The 23,619-nt window shown below is 37.4% G+C and overlaps 1 protein-coding gene across 1 annotated transcript in view; it reads right to left on the bottom strand.

Annotated features, from left to right (window-relative positions):
• Positions 1-22,964, bottom strand: part of KIF13A (kinesin family member 13A) — a 177,225-nt gene extending 154,261 nt beyond the window's left edge. The window contains exon 1 of the mRNA XM_023532273.1: positions 22,772-22,964. Coding sequence (XP_023388041.1) covers positions 22,772-22,830 — 59 coding nt within the window. The 5' untranslated portion in view covers positions 22,831-22,964. The remainder of the gene's footprint in view (positions 1-22,771) is intronic.
• Between the last annotated feature and the right edge of the window lie 655 nt (positions 22,965-23,619).

Here is a 23,619-nt window from a genome sequence, read left to right as displayed (position 1 = left end):
TCTCAATATGCAATACATTTACAATCTAAGTATGGAGGTAAGTTATGTCTAAATGAAATAATTAGTGAACGTAATGTTAGGGTTATCACAATATTTAAAGCCATTATGTGTATGGAGTTATCTAACAGCCAGACAGAATTTTTTTCCTTACTATTCACACTGTCGTGAAGCTTACCATCACAGGGGCTTCACACACTTTTCAAAAAACTTTAAAAGAAAATTATGAGGTCTTGGGCCAGTCTTCCTCTAGGAAACATCAGAGAACATTTTCAATAGCGAAATGTCTCTAAAAGCTGTCACCAAACCCCGCTATTGAAGCAGCCTTCTGGTCCAATAACCTGACACAGAAATAGAAAGCTCTTCATATAAAGACAACTGCCTTTACCAGCCGTTAAGATTTCATCTAGTTACAATTAAACCCTGTGCACAATGAGGGATTTAACCAAAAAATAATCACCAACCATTCTAATCAATTGTAGTTTGTCTTCTGTGACATGAATTTCATCTTCTATCTCCAGATGATCAACCTAAATTTCTCAAAAGATACTGAAGTGCCTTGCAAAAACTCTTCCCTGAAAAAATTTATCTCTGGACCTCCATTCCTCTTAAGCAGAAATGTTTTTTGCAACTGCTCTTTAAGAATAACTATATTTGCATAGGGTGTTCTGTACAGTACACATTAACTCTGTATCCGGTGAAAACTAGATCAGCATACTTCTTAATATCTGAAATTGTTAAGTAAAATGTCTATAAATATCCCAATACATAGTTTGTTACTTATAACATTGGTTCTCAAGCTATAAATAGTAAAGACTATTCTCTATAAATGTAGTGCAGCTGTTATGTGAATTTTGAGAGGCAAAGTCTACCAACAATTGGGTATTTGAACAGCAATATATTTTTTCCCATCAACTATACTTATATTAGATTAGGAAATTTTGTTCAATTCCATCATCTTCATCTTAAATGTAAAATGTGATATCTTCAATTAATTCCTGGTATATGACTTCTTCTTGTACTTTAATTTCATTTTCTCCATCTAATCCACTGTCATGGGTTTAGTCATAAAGACACTAAAGTAGTTTTCATCCACTGTTTTTTTGAATGTGTAAAAATCCAACTATAAAATTATTTGGACAATGCTAACATTCTTCTGACATTTATTGCTAAATAAACAATTATTATCTTTGTAAGCTATATACAAGTCATTGTTTAAGGAGCTACATACATTTGATCATTCATCCAATGCCTACTGCAGGATGTGTGGTAGGTATACAATGACAACCAAAACTGGCACGATGCCTGAAGCTTCTTGAGAGCTTCTAAAGACATTCTCATTTATGTTTAGAGAGCCTGCATGGAAAACTCAACCATACCCATACAAAACCATGTATTTTATGTATATTTGCAAGTGACTCTTTATTAGTTGAGCTACATCATATTTGGGAGCAGCAAAGTAAAAAGAATTTTATAAAATATTCAGTTGCCACTAAAAATAAAATTCTCAGAATACCAGATGTTTCTCTGTATGAACACATGCGAGTTAAGAGTCAGAAAACAGAAGAGGGAAAAATATATTATTGTTAGAAAAATAAAATGGCTAGAAACAAGCAGTCACTGTAAATAACCCTAAAACAAGATGATCTCAACACCTTCTGCATCAGTAGCTTTCTCTCCAACAAGTAGATATCTATCCCACCTTAAGTAGAGAAGACTCCTCTTCAGGCAGGATAGATCATTTTCAATTATATTTATATTAAATCTCCACATTAACCCAGCAATAAACATGAAAATCAGAGACATCTGACGGTAGGTTACCTCATGCAATTAAAAACATGTTGTTACCACTAGTCAACATGCTCTCCCCAAGAGGACATGGGTGCAGTATGGGAAGAGTTGCATTATGCATTCATTTTGAATGGCATTTGTGATTACCTAACCAGGATTAAAAGTTGCCAACATGGTAACTTTCATAAGAAAAGAACAATCATAAGAAAAGAACATGAATCAATGGGAAATTAAAAATAAAAATTTTTCCAAGAGTGGGGAGCCATGAAAAATAATTTTAGATTTTGCTTTGACTGAGAACATTAATGGATCAACTTCTGGGTACCAATGTTTGATGACTAAATTTAATAAACAAATAATAACTGAAAATAACAGGGTTAAACTTCAAAACTAAGAAGTCTTTGTTAAGCAAAACTCTCCCCACAAATAACCTTTTTCCTTCTATACTCTAAATATGCATTTATGATGTGATCACGCTAGCCAACAAATCGGTAACTATTTTAGAGTAATAACCTTCAGGACTACTACATGAGAGGTTAGTCTTATATCAATTATGGTTGGGGGGAGGTTACAAGAATATCACCTGTCTGAGAGATGTGAGGCTTTTAAATTGATCCAAAGGGCCCACAGTTTTAAATGTTTGAGAAATACTTTTTATGTCATTCCTCAGGAGAGGAACATTATTTTTCAGAAGAATAAGTAAAGAATTCCCAGGAGAATACGGGTAAGTAAAGAATTATGATGGAATTGTGGTGTCTATCATAGAATAGTGTATAAGAAACAGCAAAGCAAAAGCAAACGGAGCTGGGAAGAAACCCCTACTGGGTTCACCACTAAGGAGAGAATTCAGAGTACTATGTACCACAAATCCCTTCAATGTGCTTGCTGGTCAGTGCCCACCCTTGCACTTCGAGGCTTCAAAGTGAAAGAAACTAAATTCTTTCAAGAAGCTTACCATGTAACTCAGTTTTTAAAAATTATAAAAAACAAAATGGTCAAGATCACGGTCAAAACTGTTCAAATAACATTAAAGGGGGCCGAAGTTAAGACAAGTATCAATTAGTTCTGGCTTATTAATGACAATGCGGTGAGCAGAATCAAGCTAACATTATCAGCCAGCACCAAAGTGTCTTACATGTATGTATGAGTCAATTATTTAAATTGCAGGTCTGTCTGGCCTCTCTCCTACTGCACAATAAAGTTAAATTTCACAAAGACAATCATTTATTCCAAACATTACAATTAAAAAATCACTGGGTCTAGACATCAAGAAGTTTTTGCTTCCCTTTCAACATTGTGACCAACAGAAATGGAGTAGAGAAGGAGAAAGAGTGGCATGTGAAGTAACATAAAGTAACAATAGGAAAAATATATAATACCAATGACTGCAAAAGGGCCCAAGAGAACTATTTGGGTGATGGAAATGTTTTATATCATAACGGTGGCAGTTACAAGGGTGAAAGCAACCATAAAAACTCAAGAAGGTATACACTTAAAATACGTGCAGTTTGTTGTAGGTAAATTATACTTCAATAAAGTTGATTTTAAAGAACATTATCCAGGAACCAATTGTTCAGTTTAGAGTAAATCAGCTCTGTTAACTCTATTTCTTCTCCTTTAGTTGTTCATATTGTAGCCACCTAATTCTCACAAAACACATTTGAAGAATGGTAGACAAAATGAAAATGATATTCAAATAAGTCAGTTTTTCTACTTTTTACAAGCTCAGATCATTCACTGGCCTAAAAAGATATATTTTTTAAAATCTTATCTTTAGTTCTCAAAAGTTGACATTGGGAAACTGTGCCGTATTCTCTATTGCCCTCAAATGTAGAAAAAGCAAAGAAAATAAAAAGTACTAAGCCTAATCACTGGATGAAGAAAAAGTAAATCATATTCATAAAAACAGTAAAAAATTTCAGGATTATATTGAAGAGGATAAGTGGAATGTTGTCAAATAAAACAGATGCTGCTTTCTTGAAGAGAAACCCAGAAGTTTAAGGGTTTTTTGGCAATAACATATAAAACTGGACAAAAAGGATACTAGTCTGGCAAACTTTTCATGGGCTTCGGTTATCACCATCTGTGGAGCTTCAAAGCTGGAATAATTTTGTCCTAGATAAAGCCATAAAGCCATACAAACCATCCAAAACTTGACTATCTGAGAATAATATTAAAATCATAGATGAGGAAGAATAAGGCCTTTGTTCTATTTGATTCAAACCTCCTAAAGACTATTTTATTAAGCAATAGTTCAACAATTAGTGAGAGAAACTCAGAGTTCAGACATAGAAACTGGTTCTCTGGTCCTTACAAAATTTCACATAGCTTTTACTGAGTCAAACGTTCCATTCTCTTTTTAGAAGCAGGAAGAGAAAAAAAATATTACAAGTGACTCAAAACAAAGTAATTTGCTTCATTAGTGAGATGTTTTCAGAGCACAGCCACTGAAGACATTGATGTTAAAACTTATTACTTATCCAGTAGCTTTATTATCAGAGTTGATATCGACTTTGTTGTTCTATTTGAGATTATCTTTGTGGTGAATAAATTAGCTTTAGTCATAATTTTAGATTAAGGAATAACCACACTCATCAAATTAAAAAGAAGTACAATATTGGGGTTAAAAACTTTCAAATAGGTAAATGGTAGGATAAAGGTAAGGTTAAAATGAAAATTATCAATGTCGACTCATAAAAAGTGTGTATATATTTAATTCTATCTCTAAAGTGGCCTAACATGGCAACATTAGTGCTCATGAGAGATGACTTGGTACATCCATTAGAATTTGTCCCTAATGTTCTTTTCTACAAAATGGAGTTATATCCTAAAACAGTTAAGTATTCATTATTCTGGAGTGTATTTTTGCCGTGAGCAAGTAGTACACTTTCAAAAGTTCTGAAGTGTAGCTGGAAGAATACATTAAAGACTCTCACTGGTCAGGATGTGACAATTTGAGCATTTACAAAAAAGGAGAGTGTGAATAACAAGTGTCTACTAAGTCTAATCCAAATACAACACAATGCTTGTTTCAACCAAATTGGGCAGATTCACTTGACTACATGCTTCCCCATCAGATAATTTTGAGACATTATCAGTATTGTTCTTATCATCACTGCGCATCATACTACTTCAGCATCATCTTTGTCTTATGGTTTTTACTACTGCATTAGTAGGAATAATAATGCACTAAGAAAACTAGCTAACACATTAGTTACCACATGCTAGAAATTATTTAAAGTGCTTTACCTATTTTACACAAAGTTGGAAATCAAAGCACACTGAAGTTAAGCAGCTTGCTCAAGATCACCCAGCTAGTAAGTGCAGGGCCTAAGGATCACACCCAGGGAGCTTGGACTCCAGAACTCATGCTTCTCAAGCTTCTTCATCAACAGGGAAGGAAAATTCTAAATATGCCAGCGGGATCTAGTCTGGCTTAGTGGACATTCTGTTCCCTTTTAGTACTGAGTACACCTTCTCAGGAGACAGGTAGACTGAGGAGGGGAAAACTTTGGTGAAGGGAGATTAAAGGTAACGCAAAACCAAAGAAAAAAAAAGTCAATGAGATAGAACTTTGACTTGGACCGCTTTGCCAAACTTAGTATTCTAAATTTTTAGGCAGTGTTACAGCCGACCGGCAGTATGCAACTGTTATGTTTTTGTAACCTTAAGAGGTAAATTCTTCATCTCAGTAGTATAAAAAATATGCACAGAAAAAGGGAAATGTATCAAAATGTTAACAGGATGATGTGCGAATTTTATTTTATCTCTAATATCCTACATTTTCTAAGTTGTTTAACAATGAATAGGCATCACTTTTATAACCAGGGAAAATTATATATCAAAAAGTCGTTGGAGAATTCAAAAAGAGAAGGAAAGATATACGCTTCTCACTTCACCTGCATGATGAAATCCTGAGCCATGCAAAAGTTAGCTGTGAGCTCCTAAAAAATTAGTCACACAGACACTTAGATTAAAACAATACCAGAAGTAGAACCATTTTGTTATGTTCTCATTTTAGAAGAATATGAAGAAGGAAAGATAGCAAAAGCCTACCTCACACTCAACTGCTCAAGGATCGGAAAACTAAACGTGTCTAAAGCAAAGAAAATTATCTGAAGCCTTCATGGAAGGACTGTAGGTTTTAGGAACTAAGATGCTTGGTTAACTCCAGTCATGAAATAGCCCATCATACAGACTGCCATTAGCAACAACTTCTTATAAACTGCCACCTATCTTTCACTCCCCACAGGTAAGATCTGCTGCATGGGTTTTTCTCTTGCTCTTAGCCACTGAGTCTTCTGCCTTCCTGCTCTGATTTCTGAACAACAAGGCTTGGCCATGGGACTATGACTCAATGTTTGGTAATTGTTGGGAGACATATTAAAAGTAACTTGTTAATAAGGAAATTATTAAATAAAATTTGTAATGGCTTACTTAATAATTTAATAAAATCTGTATAGTCTTAATAAAGACTTAATAAAGTCTGTAATGGCTTACTTAAAAATATAAATAAAATAGATTCAAAGCTATCCCTGTAAAATGCCATTCTCACATGACTTCCATTCCAGTGGGCATTCTTGGACAGCAGGCTATGAATGTCCTACCACCTTCAGTACTCCTGGCGACTGACATACTCAAGAGCATCGTTCAATGTGTATGTTTCAGAGTTTAAAAAAAAAAAAAGTTGACACTTGCCACAAGGGCAAGTGGAAGATACAGCATCAACTCAAAGACCATTTAGGGGCCAGAGACTGACAGCGGCACTTACCCACCAGGAGAAAGAAGAATAAGCAGGCCTGTAGCCCCTGCCACTCACAGAGCTGTCCCAGATGAACAGGAACCAGACTCCAACATCTTCCCTGTCTTTCAAGTCTGTCTATCCACCCCTTCCCCTCATGTCGACCAGAGGAAAAAATTCTCATATTCTGACTCACATCAATGCCAACCAAGTCAGGGTGGTGTCAGGTGCACCCAAAGCTGGAACCACACACGACCTCTGGGGCAAACAACAGCTCTGGCAATACAGGAAGTGAAACATACATAAATAAAGTGATGACTTTGCCTAGGACAAGATTCTCTTCCACTAGTTACCTATATAGAACTTGCTGCTGAAGCTATATAGATTGTGCAGCAAATATTAAAAATGTGAACTTTGTCAAAGTTTGGGTGACACCTCAGCTGAATCAACCTCTATCTTAAGCAGTGCTAACAGAGATGGTCTCTGCGTGTCAACCCCAGGCAACGGTAGTCAAAGCTGTAAGGGGCCAGAGCTACATTTGTATTGCCTTATCCAAAAAAGCCACACAACAGTGCAGAGTCTGTCATTATGTAATAATTTAATGTGGAAATTAAAGGTTTCGTAAGGCCCCGTCTAGAGGAGGCAGAACCACAAGTAACATGAGGGATATAGCCTGAGGATCAAATAACGCGCCATCCACAGACTGTACCAAGACACAGTTCTTCTTACAAAATGCACATCCATCTCTTTCATGGTATCCAATCACAAACATCCAAAGGGTGCCTACTGTGTACAGGCATGTGCCAGTTGCTGGGGGAAAGGAGTAGGGAAGAAACAGAAGATAAGTAAGACAAGGGGCTCTGCTCTCAAGTTTACAGTCTAGCAAAGGTGATGAGCCATTTGCACAAATTCTAGGAACACAGAGTTGGTCGTTAGCTTTGACCTGAGTGTTTGGAAACATTTACTCATTACTCCCTCCATGACTGAACACAGAGAGCTATAATGAACCTTCAGTATGAATGCCAAGGCACTTTACAAGTATCATTCTGCTTGTAAATAAGCTAAACAAACAAACAAACAAATAAGCATGCATGAACACACAAGCAAAATATTCACACTAAGTTGTGCCTCCAACCTATAAAACACTCTAGAAACTAGCGAAGGACCAGAAGACTAGAACAGCTCTTTACAGACTCATGGTTCTTGAAGTACGTGACCAGAATCCCTGAGGTAGCCTCTTCAGAGCATACCTGCCCAATACTGCCTACTCTCTCTGTGACTTTTGGGGTGGAGATGGCAAGTGAGAGGTATACTCGGACAAAGGCACATGATTCCTACATGCTTTATTTTCTCTCCACCATCTAAAAGAGCTCCTCAATTGCCAATGGAAGCAAAGAAGATTAAACAGTTTATTAAGTAAAATGTCAAGCTGCTTCCCAAAAGTCCAGTCCAATATCAAGGCTGCAATTTGGCCAAAATAAAAAAAACGAGTGCTTTAAGTTCTGAAGATGATGTATCCTAAAGATCATTCTCTAAGCTGATATAAAGCAGCACATAGACTTTTTAGCATCTGTATGCTACCCCAGTCAGAGCGTATGAGGTGTTAGGCAGTTTCCACTTGAGGACGGGCCTCCATGCAACAGCTCCCAGAGCAGGCAGCACCAGATACTGGCCAGGGCTTCTGCCCCTTACAACAATGGTCATGCAGGGACATTCAGTTATGACTCTAGTCCCACGTGGCTGTGTGAGTTAATGTAATATCCTGCTGTGAAATGAGAAGTCTTTATTAAAGGGCCACATCATGTAAACAAGAAGCCACAAGCAACTGAAGAGCTTTCATGAGAAACAGCTTTTCAGAAAACCAGAAATGTGAGCACTATTATTTTTCCCCAATTTATAGGCCCTAAAAGGTATATCGGGTCCTAATCTACAGCTTCTCTCAATTCCACCTCACTTGCTAAAGGGTAGCTTAAGATGTCCAAATAACAGAGAGCATCTGGACTGCAAGGCTCTGAGTAGCACGCATCTTGCACTGCAAACACTACGAGAAACAAAAGTACTCTAGAACTGCCTCATGCTACCCAAGGGCTTGGTGAGACAAAGGAGGTGCCTTTGAAAAAGGTAGCTTTGGTTTAAGTTTCTACATGTTCGAATCTGAACAAGAGTTTTCAGTCCTCTCTCGAATACCACATTACTCCTACTTGTCCAACTCTAAAGCAGATCAAGAAACAATCTGCTTGCATTATCACAGGCAAACATATGTGAATAAGCTGACCTTCTACAGTACTTACTTTCGTCTTTATTCAAGGCAATAGGTTTTGGCTACATGGATGGAGGAATGGAGAATGAGGAGCAGAAGAGATTCACAACTTTTATGGCTATGACCTATTTCTGCTCAGCATTCAAACCAGAGCCTATCACCAACATCCCTGGAAAGAATTCATTAACTAAGAGGTTTGGGGAGAAGTTCCATGTCACTAACACCCATAACCAGGGCTATCCAAAATCCAAAAAAATGTTTCTCTATTTTGAATTTTTAAAGAAGCCCTGAATCCATGTCTCCACTATGATAAACAGAACAAGAGTCACCAGCCTGGGGACTCGGATGATAAATGTTTAAGTCAAAGACTACATTAAAATTAATTAAAAAACAAAAACACCTGGTAATTGAATCAGGTAAACTGCTGTAAGCAAGTAACTGATCTGAAATCTATTTACTTTCAAGTTGTCATTAGATCTCTCTCAGAATCCTGAAATAAAAATGTTCCTCTGCACTCAGTATCATACCTGGAATGATGCTTTGACAGGATCTGATACATGCTGAGTAACATCTGTCTAATCAGGAAGGCTGACTAAACAAGTAAAAGGCTTTATCTTTCTAATTTAAAATTGAAGCTATCTAACACATACCTCGAATATTTTAAAACATCCACCCAATCCCCCATACCTGTCTTGGCCTTCTGCTGACTCTAAGGCGGCTTTGGGGAGGGGCTGGAAAGTCAAGGCCATCAGGACACTAGTTGTGCTCAGGGCCCTGCCAGTTTCCTTCCCATAATTTCTCTTCCTCCCCACTGCCCCATCCTGTTCCCTGTTTCCAGGGGTGGGACAAGGGGCAAAGCTGCAAAATGAGAGCACAGCTGAGAACAGGGAGAGGCAAAGAAGAGAAAGGCACACCTGTATTTTCCCCACTTACAAAGCTGCAGGCTGTGAATACTGGCCAAGATGTTTTATATGCAGAGAGAAAAAAGAGAAAAGCACAGCACACATTTCATGTTCATTCATGCAAATGTACAAAGTAATTAGCACGTCAAAACGTTTTATCTTCCTCTTTAGTTCTGGTTTATTTCTGCACGCACACACACACACAAAATGGATAAATTGATCAAAATTTCTGAGAGGGCATACATCTCTCCTTTATTTAAAAGAATCACAAATATGCATGCATTTAGGATCGCATGATATATTTTTTTGATAAAAATCTTTAATAAAATGACTAGTAAATTCAAAGGAAACTAGAATGTTTCTAGGAAATAGTCTAAATATATTTTCCAAATTTTAGTGTGTCAGGAAAAGAATGCCAAAAAACAAAAGATTACCAAAAATAAATATGTAAATAAAAAAGATCCCAGGGATAAAATATAGTCACATAAGGAAGGGGTGCCAGAGAATCAGATATGCAGAGAAAAATGTTTCTCTATTTTGAATTTTTAATAGAGAGGCTCTGAGTCCACGCCTCCAGTATGGTAAACAGAACAAGAGTCACCATCCTGGGGACTGGGATGATAAAGTCAATTTTTCTCAGGAAGAAAAAAAGAAGTACAGAAACCCGCTATTACCGAATACAGTGCTTCAGTGGCTTCAGACAATCATTTTCTCAGAAGTCAGTTTTCAACTAGGTAGTACAGTCTGGCTATGAATCCCCTATTCCAACTAAAGCCCCATAATCACATATCCAATTAATTGAAATAAAATCAAGTACAACAAACATTTATTGAAAATGTACTATGTGTAAGTTAACAAAGGAGACGAGGGCCCAATAATGAGAATACAGAGTTGAAGTTCCGAAATTGAAGCTCAAGTCCCATCCCTACAACCCACAAACAAGCCCCAACGTTAGTCAGGTAGTTTGACAATAGGTGAAATTCCAGTCAGGCTATTTGCACTGAGGTTTTTCCCCGTCAGATATTATTCCATAGTTCTGATGCACCCTGCCATCACACACCCCCATTCTTTGCATACACACTTTTAGAAATATGGCAAAGTTTTGTTAAGAACACTTACTTCTTACAGGTATTCACAATTTGACATAAATTCTTTACCTATAGGAATGACTGCCAAATGACTAGAGACTGGTGAACACCTTTTATAGACGAAACACCCCTCTCAAAATCCATTTCCAGGGGTGGGACAAGGGGCAAAGCTTGCTCCTGTGGTCTGTCAGCTGAGAAGATGAAGTATCAGATTTGACAATGCAAAGGTAGTCTTAAAGTGTCCACACTTAAATCAAAAGTAATCAGAAAATTCGTAACATTTACAGTCAGAATTTTGAGACTTCCTTCTTTAATTACTCTTTTTAGGTGTTTATAAAAGAAACAAGGCCCAGGTCAATGAGCTTTAAGTGTTCCACAGTAATAAAAACAATGATGAAATTGTCAACACAGTGTGTACCAGGTGCCAAGCACCATGCTAACTCTAAACCTGGGAGGTCTGTACTTTTATTACACCCACTCTACAAATAGAGAAACCAAGACGTAAGGCTTAAGAGACTTGCCCAACATTTCACAGCGAGTAAGTTGTTAGTAAGTTGCACAAGCAGTCTGCCTCCAAAGTCCACTCAGTGGCTCTTGGCTACTACACCATTATATCACAATACTTGATAGTGTTTAACAGAACTAGTTATTCACACCCAGCAGATGGTCACAGAAACACTGAAAGAGGCAAATAAAAGATATTCCTTCATTGAGAGTAAAAGCTCTGGCTCAGCTACAAGGTAATTCAGAATACTTATGAAATCTTAAACTTTGTTTAGGCTAACTTTTAAATAGACTGGTGAGGTAACTTCAATTTATCAAACTACAAAAGCAAAGATGTACCTGCCATTCAAAAAATTCAATTATACACACAAATAAGGAAAAACCTATTCAATTTTTAAAAGAAAAAAAAAATCCTCTAACAATTTATAGTATATGCTTTGGCCTAAAGAGCCAAGAGAGTCCAAGAGGCTCAAAAACTCTATCAGCTGATGTCCTATTAGACATCATGGACATGCATGTCACAGTCCAGGGGTCGCATATGGTGGTGTTCCCAACAGTTCCCAAAAAAGGAAAAAATTAACAATGTGATGTTTTATTTACAAAATTAAATGTATCCAATGTTTAAATTCTAATTATGTCCTTCCTTTTATTCTGTTAAGAGTCCTTTATTTTATTAAATGCAGTATCAAGATATAGTGGCATTTTTTAGTGTGCTTCTTAGCACATGTAAAAGAAATAGGAAACTCTGTTTATCCAATTTTTAAATTTCTACTGGTTTTTTAAATTGTGGTTCTCAAATCTAGGAACCAATGGTCAAGGATAGCTAGAAGTCACCCTTGGAAAACACTAGAAATAACAACCTGCCTAGAGAACTTTTTTTTTTTTTAAGTCTCTTATGAGTAGAGTAGACCAGCAATTTTGGAAAATTATTTCCACTAAATAATCCATCATAAAAATGCAGACTAAGCTGTCATCCTCAAGAGAGGAATACAGTTTAACTATGAAAGCCAACAATACTTCAAGGCTTCAAAAAAACTTAAAAGTGACATTACCATGGTAATGTTACCTATTTGTACTGTAATTCTAGATCAAAAAAGCAGATGTTTAAAACTGGATAAGGCTGCTCAAATTTAACACCATTATCTTGATAAGCTTTCGCTACCACACTTCTCCCGACTTAAAACATTGCCCAAGAGAAACAAGTAATTTTAAGGATCTTTCTCAATGTAATAATGTAGCTGTTCCTTGTTATTATTTGCATAGTGAATACTAAGCTTTAATTAACTATATAAATAGAAGTAGTTAAGAACAGAAAACAAAAAGGCAAAACAAACCAAAACACCCTAACAGTTTGTTATCCAATTTTTAAAAAGGCAATTACAATTGCAAGTTCAGCTGTAAACCTTTCTACATTCTGTTTAGCTGGGATAAATAGATATGTATGCACACAAAGCATAGATTCTGAGGACTTGTATATTTATAGAGAATGGAAGTATATTTAAAGGTTTGTTAATCGGATCCACAAACTACACGTGTTTTATGGCTTGTGGCCTTTCCAAAATTTGGGATAAATCTATTTGGTGCTTGTAACAGAACACCTGTGCAGTTCACCATTGTTTGCCCTTTCCAGTTTTCCTGAGGCTCCCAGCTGGAGATACATGAGTATTTGTGGTCATTCAGGGTAGGTATAACAATCTAGGGAGTGTCCCCTCAGGACAAAGAACCAACAGCAAAGGGTAAAGCTTCCCTTAACTCAAAGGCTTCCTTCCTGTTCCCTGTCTTAAAAAACAAGGCTCCAAACATCTTCCCTCAAGGGAACTGCAAACATCAAGCCTCTTCTGACAGCAGCAAAACTCATCACACCTATGAACCAGACTCTGAAGGACCCAAGAAAATCAGTAACTCTATTCTGCTTTCAAAAGGAAGGGTAAGAGGAACAAATCAGAGAGAAATACATATATACACTTACACACACACACACACACACACACACACCACCCCCCTCCCTCAAAAGAGTTCACCCTACCATCAAAAATAGGAAATACTGGGAATTAACAGTAGTTTGGTAAGGTTGTAACAGAATCACCAGAAACGAAACAAGCTGCCCAAGGAAGTTTCAAGCTAACAGCTCTGGAAATGTCACTTTTCACTTCATACATACATACTTATTGCATAAAAGAGCTGTATGTCTGCAGGAATAGCTTTAAAATCATTGGGTACCAAAAGAATGCAACTGTACAAGATAAACACTAGTTGAAAGGTCCAAACCAGATGATTTACAAAGCCCTGCACGCACATGCAAAAGCCGCTGTCCTAGCCAAGGAAAGAAGCAGGTCTCTAGAGTATAAGGACCAAGGCTCCTCAGCTAGCTGATAATGACTGCATATCTGCTGCTAGTGGCTGTCTTATTTCATCTAACACCTTGGATTCTCTCATCAGCTACTGCAGGCAAACAGAGACTGCTGAGAACAGTGACCCCCTACAACCTCCATCTTTCCCTGACAAGTAAATTACAATGCAACCCATTTCAGCCCCTATAAATGTTAACTACTTACTCTATTTGACTCAATTGTACATTTATGTACAGTTGGGATAAATGTGAACTTTAGAGCTTAAAAAACTTATGGATTATCTAGTCTAGCCCTCAATTTTACAGACGAAGAAACTTAGATGGAAAAGGATTAATGGCTAATTCAAGGATACAGACCAAATTAGGGGCAGAACAAGGCAGCACCCAGACTCCCCACCCAGTTCATTGCACCATGCTGACCTTCTGCATAGACAGGGTACAGGAGCTGAATGAAGTTGTTGGAATTGCCACATAGTCACAGGGCAATTCCAAGCAGGGAACTGTGGTCCACAGGCTCCTAGAAAGCTAAAGACCCAATGTTTCCCAAGAAGTCAGAATCAGGTGAAGAGATGGACAAGTACCCTGCATCTAGACAATTTAGGTAATTCCTTTCCCTTCTGCCAAAATTCAAGTAAAAATAAATAGAGGCGTTTTGATTAAATATGCCTGGTTAGGAGTAGAAGGCTTTAGTTTTTAATGAGAAAGAATTTATTTAGCTGTCTGAGGCTTTATTTTCACACTAACACATACCCTTGACACAAGAAGGCTTATGCTGTCCAATACAGTAGCCACCTGCCATATGTAGCTATTTAAATTTAAACTAATAAAAATTAAACAAAATTTAAAATTCTATTCTTTGACTGCATTAGCCACATTTCTCAATATTCATAGACGGCGAGTGGTTACCATATTGGACAGCAGACAGATAGAACATTTCCATCATCACAGAAAATTCTATGGGAGTGGCTGGTCTAGACCAGTGATTAAAGTTTGATCCTGAGCTAACAGCATCAGCTGGGAACTTGTCGGAAACGCAAATTTTCAAGACACACACCAGACTAACTGGATAGAACCTTTTGGGGTGAGGCGCTCCCGATGATTCTATGCACATTAAAGTGAGAAATTGCCAGTCTTGTTACTGCCCATACAAAATCACTTTTTCCCTGACCTAGTCCACACTTATATCTGAAAATTATCAACTTTTAACTTCATTATAATGTAAGAGCATAGTTCATAATGTCATACAATTTCAAAGACATGTTTTTATGTTAACGAGCTTGCTTGAGAAGAAATGTCTTTAATTAGCAAAGCATTTTAAAAATGTTTCATGAAGATGATCTTAGTTATTCATAACAGTTAAGAGAAACAACTATAAGGTCCAAATATATAGAAATGGTTAAAACTAGTAAGACTAAAGACACTACCGCATTATTAAAATTATAATTGTGAAAGCTATGTTGTATGTCAAAGTATAAATGGGAGAAAAGCAAAACACAAAATTGTAATTACAAATATTTCTTATATGGACAAGGGCAAAATTTAGGCAGATGAAAACCAAGAACAACTGATTTGCCAAGCTTGGCTAATCAATGACCCTTCCTCCTTTTATTTCTGCCACGCTTCTTAGAGTTACCTGTGCAAAAAATATTTTAGAGAATCTAAGGAAACAATTTTTCAAAAAGATACAATTGTGTTTCGATGTGAAAAATCCATTGCAAGAACATTTGGTAAAATAGTTTTACAACTTTATCAATAATTCGCTGAATTGTTCACCTCATAGTAACATGAAATAAAGACTGTATTAAAGCAAATGATGAGGCTTGGCTTGAAAGTCAAAGAGGATTTCTCCTCTTTTCTTTTGTAAACTTAGCTCCTACAATCAAATATAAGAACAAAGCATTTTTACAAGTAAAATTTTAGAGATGTAAAAACTTGACTTTTTTTGTTTACTTAGTTTCTACATAGTCGTTGAGTGGTAAAATGCCAAATAAACCCAACAACTATATGTTTCTCACATTTTCTTCTTCTGTTTGCAAGTCTAAATTTCAGAAATATTTTGTAGCAATATTTAGATCCTACCTCTAAATCAACTCTTGATTATTATAATACACATTTTCATACAAATTTTAGCATTACTTTATTGACAGCCTTGTTAAAGTTGTAAGTAACTTAATTTCTTACATTGTCAAGGTATAAAATAATCTTTCTGAGTGTTTCTGTATGTCTTGGTTTTGCTGCTATTCTGCTTCTTTTGCAATGTTCTCTAAACTTCTTTAAATTCTAAATGCATAAACATCTTCTCTACTCTAGCTCCTGGGAAGATCTGAGAAAAGGTAACTGTAGCTGAATGTCTTCGGGGAGCTACTATTTGGCAGAAGTTTGTTCCTACAAATTTCTTAAAAATAGGAGTCCATGGCATGTGTAATGTTACTGACAATTGGAAATGATTTAAGTTATCCACTTATTCCTAACTAGATTTTGCCAGAAGAAGCTGAGTTAAGTGGTAGGATGATAAACTGGCCAGTTGGTATCATTTTGAAAAAATTTCCCAGCCCGAAAGGCATACACATTTTTAAATTAAAGGTAACTAAAAAAATTTTTTCTGAACTAAAATATCTGCAATAGTGATGCAAAAATAGGATTTTTCAAAATTTTCCAACTTTTTCTACTGACTACAATTCATTATCCTCATAAATGTGGGTAACTGAGAGTTGTCCAGGGCAGCTACCACATTCAATTCTAACGTTTACATATGCTCTTGAGAAAAAAGGAAATCATTATTTTTATTTCTATTGTTGGAAGTTAAATAGAAAAGGTATTTGACAGGTTTCTAATAGTAATATATATATTTTTAAAAATAGCAAACAGAATTTACAAAATGCTTTCTATGTCCTGGTCATTCTTAAATCTAGGCACGGAGAACATGAAGATGAATCATACATAGTCTTAGAGCTGGAGAATCCCCAGAGTCTAACTGGATACAGCTATACCTGAGAAAGGTCCTTAACATTAAAGACAGAGACCATCACAACAAACAAAACCATGCAACTTATGGGGGAAAGAAAAGCAGACTATACAGAGGAAACGATCATTAATGTCCTCAGAAAGAGAAAGAAAATGCCACAACCAAGAAACAAGAAAAGGATGCTATTTTAAAAATATAGAGAGAGAGAAAATCAGGGACCAAAAAAGTGCTCTTGGCAATTAAAAACATGATAGCAGAAAAGAAAAAATAAACCTAAGTGTAGGAAGATAAAGTGGAAGGAATCTCCCAGTAGGTGGAACAAAAAACAAGAGATGAAAAGTAGGAAGTAAAAATTAAATAATTAGATGACGAAGTCAGGAAACCCCATGTCTAAAGTGTTCCAAAAAAGAACAAAATAAAAGAGGAGAATTTGTTAATGAATTTATTCAAGAACTTTTTTAGAAATGAAAGACATGAGTTTCCAGATCGAAAAGGCCCACTATTGTGATTTCACCAAAAAAAAAAAAAAAAAAGAGGTGGGGGAGAGAGAATATTCCACAAGATTCCAGAGGGGAAAAATCTAGGACACACCCAAAGGATTAGAAATTCAAATAGCTTTGGATTTTTCAACATAAATACCAAAAGATAAAAGACATTAGAGCAACTGACATCTTTAATTTGATACCCACCCAAAGTATCAATGAGATGGGTGGGTAGAACAAAGATATTTCCATGGGTTCAAAAAACTACCTCGCAAGCACCCTTTTTCAGAAGCTACTAAAAGATGTGATATACAAAATCTAGGCAGTAAACCAAGAAAGAAAAGGAAAATAGAAAACAAGAAATTCCATATAGAAGAGAGATAAAAGGAATCCTTAGAATGAGGTAATGGAAACCGCAGGACAACTAAATCAGGCAGAGAAGGCTATCAGTTCAAAAAGGAGCATGTTAGAGGGTCAAGGAGAAACATCTCTAAAAAAGATAAAATCAAGAGTACTTAATATGTCTGAATGTCTTGAAACAAGAGCTAAGCAAGGGAAAAATAATTTAGATGTTGAATTAAGGATAAGTAAAGATAGAAAGCAACAAATTAAAGAAAAAGGAAAAAATAGAAATAATTGTTAACTCCAGGGAAAACAAAAAGTTCTATGATAGGAAAAGAAATCATAGAAGAGTACATGGCTCAATGTAAACAGTGTTCTATATAGTCATATAAGCAATGTAAAATTACTATATAACTATACTGGGAAAATGGAGAATGGGAAGAATTTGGGGGTGGAGTGGGGATAGGGCCCAGAAAGAGAACAAAGAGAATAAATCAAAAACTAGCACTACCACGTTACTCAGAAATATGGAGGGAAATTCCAAAAGAATGAGCTAAAATTGCTATACGTGGTTGCCTCTGGGGAAAGAAATGAAGAAGATTATTTTTTTATCATAGCCTTTATAAATTATAGAACTACTTTATATATTTACACACACACACCCACACATATATATCCAGAATCCAATCTCTTATCCACTAAACTTGCATTTTTCAAATTATACATTTGTGACCTATTAGTGGGCTGTGAAATTAAATCAGTAAGTCACAACTATCATTTCTAAAATGAATTAGAACAGAAAGGGACAGAAAATAACAGACATACACATAGTACATTTTTTCATGAACCTTCAAACATATACATACACACTTCATAATGTAAAATAATTTTTAACTGTGGACTATGAACAAAATAACTTCAAAATCATTACTCTAGACTGCATTATAATTATTTTTTAGTCTTGTTTTTAAGAGATTTCAACCTACCTTTATTTTAAAACAAAGAACTATGTTGACAACTAATAAAAATACTCCATCATAATGCTCTTTCAATTCCCATTAATATCATGCATGAAGAATGTTCACTCCTATAATAGTGAAACCTAAATACGTTTTGCTTTCTTATAATCAACTCTGTAATATTTGAGCCAAAGAATAACAAAACATAAAAAGAATTCAAAGTCATCCAAATAATTTTATAATGTGGAATATTATGCTTCTTGGGTGATTTTTTAAATTTTGTATGACTTTCACTGATATTTAAATTTCTGGTGTACAGAGACACTTGAGCAGAAAGACCTGTCATTCTGGAATGACAGAAAAACAGTTTGGAAACAAAATCTTGTGACATATAATGCATAAACTAGAAAATATATATGCATAAACTAGAAAATATAACCAAGACAGAGGTTTCTTCTGCTGACCTTCCTCATACACTTTACAAAGTGTGTTGGACACCTTGAAGTATGGAAAATATGGGCAAGAGGTTAAAATTTTGATGCTATCTTACTAAAAGTCCAAATTTAGCCTAATTTTTCTTTTAACTGAGCCAGGTTATATATGCACATTTTTTTGGATGCTTACCCTACAATTCACTTCCATAAAATAATCGAGAACAAAAACTTTTGTAGAAAGCACGTTCCATTATCCTCTCTTTGGTGTAAAGCTTCGCTTCTCAAAAGTTTTAAAGATCAGATTTATAAGCCACCTGCCTATATTTTTAAAACCACCACTACCATCCATACTGGATGTAAAAAGAGAACGAATAAGTCTTAACATACTGGTATTTACAGATAGAAGAAATATTTGTTGAAATATACATAAACAATATATAAGTGTATGTATATGAAAATATGCATGAGCAATGAATGACCATGGTTACCTTTTTTTGGAGAGGTGAGGAAATGGGGAAGGAATAGGGGGGGTAACAGCAGGGGTGAGAGAAAGATTTTTCACCATAAATTTGTTTATACTCTGATTTTTTTTAACTATTGCCCATTTTGGCAAATTAGGAAATCTCATTCTATTTGCCCCTCCTAAATTGCCTTGCTTCTGCATCCTACTCCACATCCTGTTGGTATGTGCACCTGTGCATGCATGCCCATGCACATACACATACATACACACACACACACACACACACACACACACACACACACACAATCACCCAGAAATAATTTGCGGCAGGTGTGCTTTCACTTTCTTTGACAAAAAGGTCTTTCTCCTACTCTTGCAAAAGTGAACTTACACTCTTAGCACCCACATGACCAGCACAAATGTTACCTTTCTTTGCAGGTTTCCTGGACCCTGGGTCATTTCCACAGCCCCTCCTCAATGCTCCATCACACTGGAAACCTAAACACTACAGACATTTGCTGAGTGCCTGCTTTGAGCCAGGTGATGCTCAGGGACATGGGACACAAAGGTAAGCAGGACAAGATACCTGCCTTCAGAGAGGTAACAGCCTCAAAGAGGAGACAGAGAGGAAGCAAGTAATTTCCAAATAATATGGTACATGTAAAGGGAAAAGTATAGTCTACACAATCTACCACATTCTACTTTAACTATTTTTTCCTCCCTCTTCCCACATCCCTCAAAGGTAAGAGCCTCTGGCACAGACCCACAGCTACTGGGCCTATAGTTATCTTTGGATCTTCTGTGCCACCTATGGTTCTCACCTGATCTAAAGGTCATATATGTCTCCTGCATAATAATGCAATGGTATTTTAAGAAACAAATTCATATATGTCTTAATGTTGCAGAACAGTGATGGTATACAAGTCAACTATTAATCTGGACTTCTGCAGTGTATTATAATCTTAAAATTTCAGGACCAAAACAAACATCTTTAACCTCAGAAGCCCTGTGATCTTTTAATCCTCACCATGTCGTCTTGGCTTTGATTTTATAAAAGGGGAAAATTATGAAAGCTAAGCCTGTCTATTTCTTTTCCTGGAAATAAATGCACTCTCACTTGTTTTTACTGGTAGGACTGAAAACTTTCACCCAGTAACTTAAAATTTCTATTCATGGTTAACACATTAACAATTTCCGTAATTTTCAGGAAAAAAAGTATTTCTCAATTTGATGTAGGTTTGTCAATATTAATTTAAGGACTTCTTATACTTCAAACCTTGGACTTCTGGGTAAGAAAAATAATATTCTTGCCTTTTCCTGAGCTCTATCTCAAAACAAATGATAGAAATGAATTGCAAACATAACATGAAGTTCTGTCACAATTAATCAACCCAGAACCCAAGGGAGGAATTGTTTCTATTTTTAAATGCACTGCTGCTTTAAGGGAAAACCTGGTAGAGAAATATGAAACCAAGCTGCATAATGAAAATTAAAATGCATTTGGTGTCTCCATCCTTGCAATGCTAACCTACGAGCAGCACTGTTGTGTTGACCCTTCTCAGTCTATAAACTAAATGATGGGTACCCAGGCAGAACCCCATAGAAAGGGCTCATCTACCACTCAAAGAACCAGATCTGTCAAGAGGGCAGAACAAGAGAATACCCATTTTTCAATGCTATTCTTGTAGTTTCAAAGAAGAGGCTATTCCAATATACAACCAGATGGATAAATTCCCAAATCATCCTACACATCTTTAGTTAAAAGATCCTGATTAGTAACTGCTGATTATTTAGTATGTCTAGCAAACTGTCTACAATTATAATTTATATACAAATTCCACAAAATTAAATGTTTCTCTCCGCAAATGACAAAGCTTCATTTCATTAAATAGTAGCTAAAAGTAGCTTTCCTCATGGTTAAGAGTGACAAGGAGCAGGTGTCAAATCAGCAAGGAAAACAAAAGCAGCAGCTACATAACAGGAGTTAGAATATTCTACCTGTTTTCCAGACTGCTGTGAAGAATCTGACCCAGCAGAATTTTTTTTCTGACACAATATAAAAATATCCAGTTGGGGTAGGGGGAAGGAGTTGGTGATCTAATTAGTAAAGTAAAATAGTTTACTTACTATCACCATGAAATATACAATTGCACTGCTATAAATGTATCTAAAATACTATAAATATTTAAAATGTATCTAAAAATATTATCCAAGGATACATCCATTATTGAAAAGTATTTAACACAACATTTTAAATACAACTTAGCTATTTACCATCACCATAAAAATTTGCTCTAAGTACCAAAATGTTTGCAAATTGAATAGAAATGCTACTGTCACCATGAAAAGCAAAAATTCCCCAATCTTATCTAACTATAATTTCTTCTCCAAAATTTGGCAAAACTGTGCCTGAACCGGCCACATGATTACAGAACAGAGGCAGTTGCTTCTTTTAGCAATAAAGTAACAAATCCTACCTCAGAGTTTCCAGTGGAAATCTCTTGAGAGCAAAAATCACTAAATTGTAGTGCATCAATCAACAGGTGACTGACTTTCAGAAACACACTCTTATTCTTGTGTCCGAGAGATTTTTTTTTTGACATATCTCGTTTTTTTTTTTTTCTTTTTTTACGCTCTACCACTGTTCTATTGTGCGCGTTTTCTTTTTTTTTTTTTTCTTCATGGGCTTACTAGAAAAATGCCAAATATTCAAATTATTTTAGGGCATTTTCCCATACTGCTGCGTGGAAGAGCGGAATTAATAAGGATCCAACAGTTACTACTTTTCAAATGCAAATTGTTGCCATCTAGTAAATGCAACCCCCTTTTGTACATCCCCCCAGTGTTTACACAGCTCGGACACTACTTTTTGTTTCCTTGAAAATCAAAATTCCCGCAATACATTCAGGCATTATCTCAACCCAGCACCACCACCACCGACAACAACGAAAAAGATTTTAAATGGTCCAGGCCCGAATCTATATCGTACAAAACTATTTTTGCTTTATTGTGGGGTCTCCCTTCACTTTACACACAAACTCCCTAAACAAGCCTGCCAAACGAAGCAAACACTGCAGTGGTAGAAAAAACCTGAGGCACTGGGTTCCACAGAGAACAAGGCCTTGCGGTGGTCACTTGCCCACTCAGGCCTCCGTTTTCTTATCTGTAAAATGTGGCCATTGGACTAATCACCTCTAGGGTCCCATCCAGCCCCTCTCCGTCTGGGTGCCTAGAGGCCGACCAGGGACACAACTGACTAGTGCTAATCTCTGGCCAGGGTGCCCAGCCCGATGCCGCGCTATACCGGAGGGGACGTGAGAGGGGGGCGCAGGGGGAAGAGAAGAACTTGGACTTGCAACAGCTTCAGACAAGAGCGTTCAACAAACTTGAAGCCGTCCTCCTAACAATAGAAGAGAGCACTCCCATTTTCCTGGCTCAAACTTGCAGACTGCGGGGTCAGATCCTCCTCCCGCCCTCTCCGCGCCCGCATTACCTTTCTCCCTGTTTGGTGTTGGAAGGAGGAGGGTGCAGGACCGTTTGATTCCCTTCCATCTCCACCACGCATTTGGTGTTCAGTTCCAGTTCTGAAAGCACAGGGGAACGCGAACGTTGCAAAGTGGAGCATCCCGCCCGCACGGGGTCTCCGGGGAGGCGGCCGAGCCGGAGCCGGACCCCGGCGCCGCCTCCGCCCGCCCCACCTCGGCCCAACTTGGATGGAGTTGGGGTCCTGTGCGCCTGTCCCCCACAGCCGGCCAGCGGAGAGCCCCGCGCAGCCACCTCTGGTCCGACACCCCTTCCCCGCTGCTCTCCGCTCCTGCGATGGGAAAAGTTGGCAACTGCCGCTCGCTTCTCGGTCCTCCGCGCCCCGGGCGCCTGCAGCTGCTGGGGTGTCCCGCGGTCCCACGGCCCGACACCGAGGACCCCCGCACCAGTACCTGCGATGACCGGCTCCTGCTACTCCCTGCACTTTACAGAGCGCCGCCAGCTCTGAGCGCTGCCGGAGGTGAGCAGCAGTGGAGCCGGAGTAGAACCCCTGGGGACTTTGGACAGCCAAAGCCTACAACGCCGGAGCGAGAGTAAGAAAGAAAAAGCCACAGGCTTTCTGGATGGAGGAGCTGACGGTGACCAACAGCATGTTAGCGATGACGAGGACGGCCGCTCACATAAACCGTTCCGTGGGTCTGACCGCGACTGCACTGTGAGTAGACCAGTGGTGACGGGCGGGGTCAGAGAGCCGAAGGGTGAGGGGTGGTAAAAGTTAAAGTGGGCTGGAGCATCCGGTGAAAGGCATCTCCACCTTCTGACTTGGGAAGTGTGCAAAGTGAAGCCTCAGCCCACTTT

This window comes from Pteropus vampyrus, unplaced genomic scaffold (genome assembly GCF_000151845.1).
Source record: "Pteropus vampyrus isolate Shadow unplaced genomic scaffold, Pvam_2.0 Scaffold80, whole genome shotgun sequence".
NCBI lineage: Eukaryota > Metazoa > Chordata > Mammalia > Chiroptera > Pteropodidae > Pteropus > Pteropus vampyrus.
This window is presented reverse-complemented; position numbering and strand designations above follow the sequence as displayed.